Here is a 13,463-nt window from a genome sequence, read left to right on the forward strand (position 1 = left end):
GAAGAGAAGAGAAGAGAAGAGAAGAGAAGAGAAGAGAAGAGAAGAGAAGAGAAGAGAAGAGAAGAGAAGAGAAGAGAAGAGAAGAGAAGAGAAGAGAAATCTAGTCATCCAGCCAAGTATCACCAGGAGCCCACTATGAATAACAACCAGTGCACAAATCCACTTCAGGATCAGAGCAACGAGATCCAGCCCAGTGCCTCCTAAATGACTGAGCAAATGGGATACTGGCTACAGTGGCCAAACCTTTCTCATCTCATCTTCCCTCCTTCATCTCCTCTGGTGTATTTGCTCGCCTTCTCTGTCTTTTGCCCAACTTACTGTAACTGTGGTAAGAGTTAGAAAGCAAATTTCATACACACACACACACACAAGGAAGAATCCATTGAGGTTGCTGCTGTGTTTACAATCAATGCTGGAGGGGCTGGAGAGATGGCACAGTGGATAAGGGCACTTGCTCTTGCCGAGGATCTGGGTTTGATTCCCAGCACCCACATGGAGGCTCACAACCTGCTCTAACAACAGCTTCAGTAGTTCTGACACCTCTGGCCTCCTCAGGCACTGGCACATGTGATGCACAGATATAAATGCAGACAAAATACTCATTACATGTAAAATTAATAAATAATAGACCTAGAATCAATGCTGGAGGCACTGTGTGAACACAGTAGAAGCATGTACTCTGTGTCACTCCCAGTAAGGATCACCAGTGGCCCTGCAAATTAGACAGTGCCTTGTAGGGAGTGAGGAGGTGAAACACGGAGGTCTCTGGGCTCAGCTCTGCCTTTTATTAGAGGTTTTCTCATTCTGGATGGTGGCCCATGCAAGCAGTCTGCCTCTGAGCTTTTAACTCTTAACCAATCCTCAGTCTCACCCTCCTGGGATTATAAACCTATGCACCCAGGCCAACTTCAGTAAATGTTTATTTTCTAAAAAACATTTTCTGGTATGACAAAAAAATACAATGCTAGTACAATATAATTATACAAATGTCAGGACGTAAACAAAGTCAGTAAATTATAGAAATTAAAATTTGTAAGTAAACAAGATGAAATTATTCGTGGGCCAAGAACGATCTGTAAGGAGCTCTCTAGTGCTGAAAAGGGAAGCATATATGTCTAAAAATAGTGTTAATCCTCACTTAGATCAGGGATTCCTGTTTATGCATATGTGTGTGGTATACATCATATATATATATGTCCATGTGTGTATAGGTGCCTGTGTGTGAACAAACATGCATGCAAGTGTGTCTATGATGTGGAGGCTAGAGATCAACATTGGGTGTCTTTCCTCATTGCTCCCCAACTTATATATTGAGGCAAGGTCTCTTACTTGAACCCAGAGATCACCGATCTAGCTATTCTAGCTAGCAGCATGTTCCATGGATACTCCATCTCTAACTCCCAAGCCCTGGAACTACCGGCCAGCCACCAGGTGTGCCTGCATTTTTTTTTTTTTTTGAGTGCTAAGGATCTGAACTCTAGTGCTCTGTGTGTGTGGTAGGGACTTTATCCACTAGTCCATCTCCCCAGGCCTAGACCAGTGATCACTAACCCTGATTGGTCATTAGAATCCTGGCACTTTTAAAAGTGCCTAGACCCCATCCACAGAGTTGCTGATTCAACTGGTCCATAGTGTAGATATTGATGTAGACCCGGAAGTTGTGCTCAGTAAATCTGCACAGGACACAAGAGTAAAAGGGACTTAATGACAGAGTGTCAATCCCTGTCACTATTAGTAGAAGTGGGAGGTCACTGTCAACTATCTCCAAAAGACTGCCACTCTCTCCTCCTCATTACAAAATCCACTGCAGTAACGCTTCCTCTTCCACATCAAACTAGTCAAACGGTGTCTAGAGTACTGTGCTTGACTCTGGAACATTCGACCACAAGCAGTCACAGGGAAACTAGTCAAACGGTGTCTAGAATACTGTGCTTGACTCTGGAACATTCGACCACAAGCAGTCACAGGGAAAAAAGACAGAAGCTCTTCAAAAAAGATGGAATTCCAGGTGACTATTCTGGGACTCGGGTTTGGGCTTTCACTCTCAGGTGTCAGAGGGTTGTCATGCGACCTAGGAGAAATATTTGTTCTGCTTTGGCTTCCAAACGAAAGGCAGAATGGAAATCTGAAAGTACCAAGAAGAGAGGAGAATAAAGCAAAGGAATATCTATTTGCCTCGATTGACAGAGAGTAATGAAATTCTCCTGCTGGGCATGATGGCATACACCTGTCATCAGAGACAGGACTGCTGAAAGCTCAAGACCAGCCTAGCCTACATAGTGAACTCCGGGGTAGCCTGGTCTACATACTGAATTCTAGACCAGCCAGATATAAATAGTGAGTTCTAGGCCAGCCAAGGCTCTCTAGTGAGACCTCGTCTCAGAAGAACGTATGTTGCTTCCAGGAAAAATGGATACATCTGGAGATTATCACATTTCATGAATTAAGATTCAGACAAATATTGTATATTTTCTATCATTTGTGATTCCTACATTTTATATAGACATACAAAATTATTTTTATGTCATGAAAGTAGAAGTGACCCTATCAGGGAAGGAAAGAGGCTAACATGGGGAGAGGGAAAGGTAGGAAACCTGGCAGGAAACACAGTCAATGTGTGTTATATACTTGTGTGAAAACATCCTTATAAATCAAGATAGCTCCTGGAGTGACTACACATCAATTAGACGCATTATCCAAAGACTGAAAAAGGTTTAGGGTTAGTGACTCCCCTTCCTCTAGAAGGTTATAAACACACTTCTATAAATCATAAATTCTAGAGTTAGAATTAGAATTCTGTAGGCTAGCTAGCTGGGAAAGGTTTAAAAAATAACTGCCCACTAAGCTTCAGTGAACATGAGCTAAGTTGGCAGCACTGGAGAGGCCTGTCAGGCTTTTCCTGTCACTTATAGAAAACAATCTTCTGGGTCTGGGGAGATGGCTCAGCCGTTCTGATGGTATGCTGTTCTCGCAGAGGATCTGAGCTCTGTTCCCAGGACCTGGCAGAGCAGCTCACAGTTCCTCTCACTCCGGCCAGAGGGATCCAATCACTCTGTCTGGCCTCTGCAGGCACTTGCACCCATGTGAACATGCCCACACACAAATGCACATAACCAAAAACGAAAACACGTCTTCAAAACAATCCTCTGCCCCTGTACTTTCTGACAATTGATATGAATTGATGTCACCTCTCCTACATATCTCCATGGCACCTGACCAGCTACAGCTGGACTCCTAAGTTCACAACCAGGAAGGGATGTGAAACCAGAGCACTGGAGACACCTTTCCTAGGGTTAGCAGCTACAGATTTAAATCACCAATCTACACATTTGCTACACTGAGCTTGATTCCTCAAAGAACATCCCACTCATCAAGCCAGAATATTTTGGGGAGTGCTCCACACTTACCCTCTCAACTACTATGTCATTAACAGTAATGTCACACAAAGACACATAAACACTCAAATAGTTCCAAACCAGCTCATCTGTGAAGTATTAAAACTGAACTTTAATTCCTAAATAGCTTATTTTGTCTATGAAAAATGGATTATTCGGGGGCAGGGGGGAGACTGACTCATAACTATATGTTCAGTACTAGAAAGCTAAGACAAGAGGATTGTTGTGAATTTCAGACCAACCTAGTCTGCATAGTGAGTTCCAGGACAATCTGAGCTACAGAGTAAGATCTTGTCGCAAAAAACAAAAACAACAATGACAACTTTTTAGAAGTATATTTTCAGTGGTTCTCTCCACAAACCAGTATGTGTAATAAACAAGGTATATGTGAATGCACTTGGTTTAACCATTCCACTATTTAAACATATTTCAAACTATTTTATGATAAATATTTACAAAGAGGAAACATAGTTATATGAACAATACAACAAAATCTAAGCATTGGTTTCCTAATTAGTCACTGATTAGATACGGAATTAGATACCGGATTTTTGCATGAATATTTTGATTGATCTTCAACCTACAAAATATAAGATACGACAGTTACTGTGATTTTAGCAATCTGATCATAGAACCATATTGTTTGAGCTGATAAAACTGCAAAACATGATGAAAAACCACTTGGTGACGGTTGGAGAGAGTGGTTTTCCCGTTAGCTTCAAAATTGTTGCTAAGTTGCCCCACTTGTTTCACATGATGGTTTTGCCCTGTTTCATAAGGGCAGTGACTACAAAGAAAACTGAATTTGTGGTTCTCTTCACTGGGGCAGTTGCCTTTCTTCCTCTTGCATCTTTTCAGTTGTTAAGTCTTAACTGAAATCCATCCGGAAGCAGCCAACCTCTAACAGGACTCTGAAATCCTACCATCAAGGATCACCTATCTTAATTCTTCTAATTCCAACTGTATATTATCTCACAGAAAATATTTTAAGATTTCTAAAACTATGGCCCAAAAGAAAGCTTTCTTCTCTTAGGTTGTTTCCTTCGGGTATTTATTTATCCAGTCACAGCAATGACAGGAACCCTTCTACATTGACACTTGGATGTACAAAGTGAAGTAACTTAAAGTCAAAAACATTACTTTACAAAAGGGGTGATTCATGGCTAACACGGCAGGAAGTCTCCCAACCCACACAACATCATCCTGCTGCATTATCACAATTCAATACAGTCCCTGGGTACAACTTCCCAATGACTATCCATGGGAGGAACCAGATATCTTCTTTATACGGGACACATTGCAGTGGCTGCTGAGGCAGTCTTGAGCAAGTAGAACCCAAATGTAGTTGCTAATCATAAGAGTAGCATTCCCTACAGGTGTGACTTAACTGCACTGGTCAGGTTCTATCAGCAAGTCTTGGACCAGGTCACAAAGTTCAATTAGACCATGAACCTCTATGTCAGTAGTTCTTGACCTGAAGGTAGAGACCCCTTTAGGAGGTCAACCCTTTCACAGTGGTCACCTAAGACCGTCTGAAAACACAGATATTTGCATTATGATTCATAACAGTAGCAAAATTGCAGTTATGAAGAAGCAACAAAAATAATTTTGTGGTTGGAGGTCACCATAATATGAGGAGTTGTATTAAAGGGTCACAGCATTAGGAGGGTTGAAGAATGATTTTTCTGTGTTATTGTGTGTTCTTTGAGAGATATGCTAGATAGTTGGAAGAATGTGACCGTTGCATGTATGCCTTCAAGATCTTTACCAATGCAACCAAGTTTGTGTTTAGTACAGCAACTACACACTAGGTTCGTTATGTTGACCATCAGAATCTCTCCAATCTTATCATGCCGGGAATCGAGCCTGTGATACTTCCTGTGTATATAAGGTTTGTATGATTTTATGTTCATTGCAATGTTGTTAACATTTGTTGGCATTTAACATGCCAAGTTTATAGTAATCTGCGCATCTAATCCTGTAAAGTTGCACCTCCATGTTTAAAGTCTGACCAATACATAGTCATACAAAGTTTCCTACATTCCTAAGATGTAGAGGACACTGCTAGACAATGACAGTCTATGGCTGGGTAATATAGAATATATCCTAAGGTCAGTGATGAGTTTGAAAGTAAGGCACCATAATTTGGAAATAATACTTTGCATGCCACATATAGCCTGATGGATTGTCAAAGAGGAGGAAAATTAAAATCGCTTTCTTAAGGTCTTCCAGCTGGTTGTGATCAACAGGGTTTCCCCATAGTTTTCAATCCCCTTGGGACCCACCTTTAGAACCAATTAGCCACCCATTTCCTGAGCTGCTCTCTTCCCTAAACTTCCACCTTACTCTTCTTTGTTCTCCTCAGTCATTGCTCCCCTCCCCTCCGCAGGCTCCCTCCTTCCTTCTGTCTCATTAGCCCCAAGTGTCTGCTCCTCACTGCACAGCCAGCCATCACCACAACTTCCCCTTTTCTTTCAATATCGCACATCTCCTAAGTACAACAAAGTTCTAAATCTACAACTCTTGCCACACCAGGGTTCTGCTCAGTACTAAGCTGCAGTTTATTTAATCTGTAGGCCAAGAATAACTCTATTTTATTTGGTGGCTCCCCAGCTACTAGGAGTCTGTCACCCATATACAAACTACAGGGCCTGCCTTGCCTTTGCAGAAATTCTACCTCAGCCCTAGAGGTCTAGAACAATGGGCGTACATCACATGCCCAGCGTGACACTCTTCTTCAAGCAGCTTCATCTTGCCTGCCTGGACTGCAGTGACTTCACATGGCACACTTGACCCTTGCTCAGTGTTGTCCTTCCCAACACTGACAGTCCAAATAAGCACATGAGACTGAGATCATTTCCCATTTACTCTATCAAAACTTCTCCAAAATATTTGCTAACATTGCGTTCTCCTCTCCCTGATGTAATAGACCACATAACACAATTAAAATTTAGCATCTCCTCGCCATTCACACTATTGGCTTATTCTGGTGTGCTGGTCTTCTCTTTCTGTGTAGATGTATGCGCTCCTTGAAGTTGGGAAGCAGACTCTGTACTCCCTTTTTGGATAATCCCACTGGCCTAGAACACACTGCTAGTGTAAGCCAACAGTTCCCTTGCACATGTGTTTTGCAGTCACTTAAGAAGCCAGCACCCATATCCGCACATATTCCTAATCCCTTTGAGCTTTGTGTTCAGTTTGGACACTGTCTCAGATCTTCTTTGTAAAGTAAAGCAGCAAATGCCCATGTTGCTAGGTAGAGAGCAGGCACTCTAGGAAAACTGAACTTAGAATTTATTTTTATCTCTATTTTAAAAGTACAATAAATCATCTATCTATTCACAAGACATTTTATTCCTGAGCTAATTGGTCTCAGAGAAACATAGGCACATTGTATGGACTTGTTTTGAAAAATCTATAGTTCTCTACCTTTCTTCATCTTTAGAGTACAAAAATAAGGTCACTTGGGGCCATAGCTCAGTAGTAGAGTACTGCCTAGCATAAGCCCAGTCCCAACTTCAATTCCCAGCACCTTCCAAAAACAAGTTTTTAACTTGCCAACATTAACATTATCAGAGCCTGAATTGAAATAAAAATTAAATAGTTAACCTTACTTTTTAATAAAATACAATAAAAACAAATCACCAGTTTCCACGGTGTCTATGAAAGGAAAGGAGGAGATGAAGAATGGGCATGTTTGGTTGGAGAGAGAGGTTGATTTTTGTTTTGTTTTATTACACTTGTTTTTCTGTTTGTTTGTTTGTTTGTTTGTTTTCTAGAACTTTTCAAAAGAAAGACATAGTAATCATAAATAAAATCATAGACTGTGGAAACCAGCCATATGCAGTCTCAGCCTTCCCACCATCAAATTGCTTGGTTGCGATGGGTTATTAGACACTGCTCCATTTCCTTCATCTGAGTGGATGCTCTGGAAGACTGAAATATATGCTAACTGCCTCACAGCAGGACCAACAGATTTGATCTATATACATTTGAGAAGGTCACTGACATGGACTATTCCGTACCTTGATGTCTTCTCACATAAAACAAGATGATGAAAGTACTTGCTGTCAGGAGATCACATGTGTGAGTATGGTAGTTTAGTAATATGCGCAGGTCCACAGCCTTTAGTTGGGAAGCACCGTGAGTGTTAAGCAGTCATGGCTACCATCCTTGCCTTCACTATCCACTGGTTGTCTATCACGATCCACAGGGAGGCTGATGGGAAAACGTCCTGCCTTTGCCGACGCCTTGCACAGAACAGGAAGCTGGCAAGTACCTCACTGGGTTGGCATTCTTTCAAATTGGTTCATCTAAGGAGGAAACTCCACTCCCACAGCCACTGAGCTCTTGTCATGTGACACCTTCCCTTCTCCACAACTGCATCGTGTTCACGGTTTGTCATGAGACTTAAGGCATCTCACGGTCTTACATCATGGAACATGATATCTACTGTGAGTGCTTCACAGGCCTAATGAGTTTCTCCGTGTTTTCTTAGCACCACTGTGATAGCATCACTGCCCGACAAGAACTCCCAAACTCACTGTGGAACCCACCCACAGCTCCGTTAGGTTTAAGAGAAAAATCTATAACTAAGGCTGGCACACAAGAAGCATCTGATAGATCAGCAGCCCTCACCCTGTGGGTCAAGACCCCTTTGGGGGTTGAACGACTCTTTGATGGTGGTCGCCTAAAACCATCAGAAAATGCAGATATTAACAATTCATAACAGTAGCAAAATTATAGTTATGAAGTAGCAATGAAAATAATTTCAGAACTGGGTGTCACCACAGCATGAGGAACCATATTAAAGGGTCCCAGCATTGGGAAGGTTGAGAACCACTGTAATAGAATTGATTGTTACTATCATCGAATATTTTGTTGAAGTGACCTAATTTAATCCTTAAGTAAGCAACCCTAACAGAAAATTTCTCACAATTTGTAGATGAAATACATGATTCTCAGAGGAACCAATCAGCTCACAAGCTAGTCCTGGGAGAAAAGGTTCACACTAGTTCCCGTCTTAGCCCCAAGTGCTCTTTCCACCACACTTGAGAACTCTAATTTCTCCTTTCATCTTTCCCATAAGAGGATTGAGTTTACTCTGTTTTCTTCTCAGTGTTTTGGTGGGAATATCACTCCAATAAATATGTTCATTTTTCCTGGGATCCTCCAAATCCACTTCCATTAAAGCTGGGTAAGACTGGGCAAACACCTAAGGGAGTTGCCTAACTAAAAGGGTATTCCAGTTAGTAAAAAGTCATAGGTTCAAATCCTACATGTACAGAGATGAACACACAGTCACTGTGTCCTTTCATGCCTTAGTCCTCACAGTAGCTCTATGAGGTCATTGCCTTTAATTAGCCCTAATGAGACTGAGAGAGCTACAGCTCACATTCTGCTGGAGAGGCCAGTAAAGGCCAGACACCTCAGGCCCCTCTGAGCTTGTCCACTGCCCACTAGAGATGAATCTCTATAACCCACACTGGTAGTTTCTCACTCTAAGCTTCTGTTGTCCTTAGCTCTGAGAGCTTAATGGATTTTGCTTCTTCTTGATACATATTCAGTCCAAAACAGGGCAGTCATGTAGACTCTGCTCAGGCCCCAGGTTACCGTTATAACACCTTGGTGCTAGCAGGAAACCAACAAAAAACATAGCCACACATTTGTAGCTTTGTTCATATCATTTCTACATCATTAATATACTATTGGTTTTAAAGGACAGACCTCAAACATGTATGACAAATTGTTAAATGCTTACTCTGCCTGGGTGGTAGGCTCAAGAGGGTCACGTTATCTTCCATATAATTATGATTGAAATACCTCATAGGTTACAGAAAAAATACCAGAGAAGAAGGCTGTGTAATCTTTAAAATAAGATTTTGCTTATACTCATGGAGTAAAAGTACTTGTTATACATTGAAATAATTGAATGTAGGTAGGTATTTAAATACATAGTTATCCCCACAAAAAGATACAAACAGATTTTTCCAAAAATCTAAAAATATATACCTATGGCCTGGCTGGGTAGTTCAGTGGATAAAGGTACCTGCCACAAGGCCTAACAACCTGAGTTCTACCCAGACACCCACAAGGTGGAAAGAGAGAGCAAGTTCTCACAAGTTATCCTCTGACCTACACAGACAGACAGACAGATAGATAGACAGACAGACTGGGATCTTATGGTCAAGGCTTTAAGGAGCCATCCTCTACAGATACAGGATTACCTAAAGCAGGGATGTGAGGGTACAGGGTTAAGTCTGCTGGTGTCCATATGTCACTGCACAGAGTGACATTCATCACCTGAGGTCACCCTGCCCTTCCTTTCTAAGAAGCATAGCCATCATCTTGAAAGAGGGATCCTTCCCCCAAGGGCAAAGCTGCTTTGATTCCACTTACAAAATTGATGAATAAAGTCAGAGCCTCAGTACATTCTTTCACAGAAAGAAAGCAGTCATAGAAACAAGTCCCAGATTCTATGTGTGGAAACCTACACAGAGAGTCAAATTTAGATGACGGATCTATATGACTACCACACAGGATAAAAGAAGAGCTGTTGGGAACCTCTGCTAAGTGTGCCACAGCACCAAACTGCAGTGTTGGTGCATTTAAATACTCTGCCAATGATCTGCCAATAGAAATGAAATACTAGTGTTCCTTGACCAAAACCCTCCCTCCTCAGGCAACGCCTATGTGAACACTTGAACTAATGGTTCTCACTATCTGCTTCATAAATTCAGTCATTCAGCACTTAGGAATCTCATCCTGCATATGTTTTCCACATTTCCCAAAAATTGCTTCAAGAAAATCCTCAAACTCATCCCATCGATCCTCAGCCATGACTCTCACTTTCTCATCAACCAATGCTTTCATAGCCTCTGCTCAGGCTTTTCCAGCACATTCTACTACCTAAGTGGACATCAAAATGAGCTAAGCATAAGTTCTTGAGAAAGAATGTATTTTATCACCTTGCCCTGCACACCGAGCTGTTAGAGCAGAGGAGAAATACGTGTGCAAGCACACAGTACAGCCAGCACCTGTAAGGTGGGCCAACAAGGAAAGCTTTTCATTGCTGTGAGGCTCTCTGAAGGCAGGAATCCCACTGCTGGCCTTGAGCAAGGCTGTCCCCAACATGTTGTGCTGTGTACTCACCGCATACTGGAACTTCTCATTGTAGTCACGGTCATTGGCTTTCACCACCCGCTCCACTTCTAAAAGAAAGAAAAATAAGGTATGAGTTTCAATGTTAAACCCACAGAAACAGGAATAACTTGTAAAAGTGACGTCAATGGAGTCACTTTGGTTTCTGTCGAGTGCTTCTCTTTTGAATTGAAGGGCATAGATTTCTGTTCAACCTGAATGTTGCAAACCAGTTAGAAAGTTCTAAATGGGTCTGGGGAAATGTTTCCCTGGGTTAAAGGACTTTTAAAGTCAGGAGGGAGCCGGGCGTGGTGGCGCACACCTTTAATCCCAGCACTTGGGAGACAAAGGCAGGTGGAATTCTGAGTTCAAGGCCAGCCTGGTCTACAAAGTGAGTTCCAGGACAGCCAGAGCTATACAGAGAAATTCTGTCTTGGAAAACAAATCAGGAGGACTGAATGACCCAAACCCATCTGAAAGCTAGACGCATCACATAGGTCTCTACAATCTCAAAACCCCTGCAGGGAGATGGAGGCAGGGAAAAGGGAATCCATGGAAGCTCTCAGCCTGGCTAGCCTGGTGTATGCAGAGGAAAATCACAGCAAGCCTGCCTCAAACAGGGTGAAAACAAAAGTGTCCTTTGACCACTACATGGGTACTGTGGCATTGTGTGCTTGCATTTACACACAAGAATGGACACACACACACATACAGACACACATGAGTGCACATGCTTGCACACACACAAAAGAATACAAACATACTATACAAACACACAAGAATGCACATATACATGAATGCATGTGCTTGCACACACATACACAAAAGAATGCACACATACCACACATATAAACACCTAAGAATGCACACATACATTTTTTATCTCAAAATGAGAAGCTACAATATTTTGCATTACCTCTTTAATGAAATCCATAAAACAAAACATTTTATTTCTCTAGTGTACATCAATTCAGCTCCACAAAGACCCTTTGAAGTTTCTGGTTTATTAAAAGAAGGTTTTAAAAAATCAAAGTCTATAACCCTTTCTCTTAAGGAGCCATGTCATTTCTAGAAGAGAAAGAGTCACTAAAAGCCAACATACCTTGAAAATTACTTTCAACACACACACACACACACACAAAACCACAAAATACAGCACAGCCAAATAAAATCATATAGATATGACTAAGTCACTTGTGGGGTGCACTGTTCATCTAACATCCACCTGTATGTTTCTCTTCTTGCCTGGAAAGTCAAGTCTGTGTAGTTGTTCCTGCAGTCCAGCCTGCATCTTCTAGCTGCTGATAAGAGCAAGGCTGGACTGATGGGATCAGTTCACAACCCCTGAGTGTGCCTTCTTGTCACTGGGAAGCAGCCTTACAAGCAACCAATCATCTAAGAGAAACTTCACTCTAAAGGCCTGACCATTTCGTTTTCTTGATTGTCCCACAACAAACAAAAAAAGGCAAAAGCCAAAGTAGTACTTGGAGAGTGAGGCTTAAAATATTGAAGTGATTCATTTGTGCAACACTACCTTAACACACAAAAAAAAGAGGGGGAGAGGAAGAGATAAAGGAAAAAAGAAAACACTTCTTTCCAAAAAAAAGTAGTAGTATTGTGAAGGTGTACAAAGGGCTCTTTCCAAATGGCCATCAACACACTACAGGAGACTTAGAGGCTTCAGCTCCAAGTCAAAAATTGTACATACTCATTTAAATTTTAATTGGCCCTGGCTTAGATGATACACAACCAGAGAACTGTCATCTTCAGAGTCCACACTTGTGTGGTCCACATCCAAGAGCGCCAAACTGTACTTATTCCAACACCACAACCTTAACCCTACAAACCAAGGAGTTATCCACCTAGAATTATAGATAACCACATTCTAAAATGTTTTCAATCTGGTTAATATTCTGCATGTGACCGTATGGTATGGGGAGACATCTGCATTGCCACAGCCTGAGTATGGAGGTCAGAGGAAAGTTCTGTGTACTCTTGCCTCCTACCTCTACATGGGTCCAGGAGTCAAACTCAGGCCACCAGGTCTGTGTGGCAAGCACCTTCACTGGCTGAGCCATATATGTCTTCTATAGTTGTATTCTAATAGATTCCCACCAGCTCTCCCTAAACAATCAGATGTTGCCCACACACCATAAGACCTGATTAGATTCAGGAAGCCCTCCATTTGCTTCTAAGTCCTTGGGCTTGAGTCTTAATCATTGCATCTATAATTTTTTGGTGATTATTGTCTTTACCAACTAAGTTTTCATGAATTGATTCTGGCAGAAGATTTTGGTATCTTTTCATAAAACTCTAAAACATTCTGGCTTTGACTAAACCTTTACAGGTCTCTGCCTTTAGCTCGGCTACACTAGGCCTCAATTATCTTTGCAAAAATTAGCTTTCTTCTATATGTTGCTATGGAATACAACAGGGCAGTCCTATCCTGGAAGAGGAAGCTAGAAACAAATACCCTATAAGAATTCCCGCTGGGAGTGTCTTCTCTGACATGCAATGATTTAAACCCGAATGTTTCCTGTTTCCAGGTATGGTTTCAGTGATAAAAAAAAAAAAAGTTTGGTCACCAGGGGATATAGGATTTACAGAAGCACCCCACACCAAATTTTTAATGAATCACCAAATTTTTCTGGCTCCAAAGGGAGTAGGTCAGCATGTGTTAATAAAAGACTTAAAGAATTTAAGATAGCAAGCAGATGCTTTCTCTTGTCCCAGTGAAGTTACAGAAAATGTGTGTGGAAGAGGAAAAATATTGTTGGGAGAAGGCCATTAATTTTGAAGAAAGCTTAGATAATAAACTAGAAAGTGAAAGGAGTCAGTAAGAGAAAAAAATAGAAGCAACTCTAGCCAGTCACATTAGAAGAGCTTTCCTCCCACGGAGGCCAAGGGCAAACTCAGATCCTGACAGAG

General features: G+C 41.6%; 1 protein-coding gene across 2 annotated transcripts in view; it reads right to left on the minus strand.

The window, feature by feature from the left end:
• The window catches only part of Atp8b4 (ATPase phospholipid transporting 8B4 (putative)), a 178,623-nt gene that overhangs the window by 148,722 nt on the left and 16,438 nt on the right, over positions 1-13,463 (minus strand). For both annotated transcript variants that reach the window (XM_021156332.2, XM_021156331.2), the window contains exon 3: positions 10,548-10,606. In XM_021156332.2, coding sequence (XP_021011991.1) covers positions 10,548-10,606 — 59 coding nt within the window. The remainder of the gene's footprint in view (positions 1-10,547; positions 10,607-13,463) is intronic.

Source organism: Mus caroli, chromosome 2 (assembly GCF_900094665.2).
Source record: "Mus caroli chromosome 2, CAROLI_EIJ_v1.1, whole genome shotgun sequence".
NCBI lineage: Eukaryota > Metazoa > Chordata > Mammalia > Rodentia > Muridae > Mus > Mus caroli.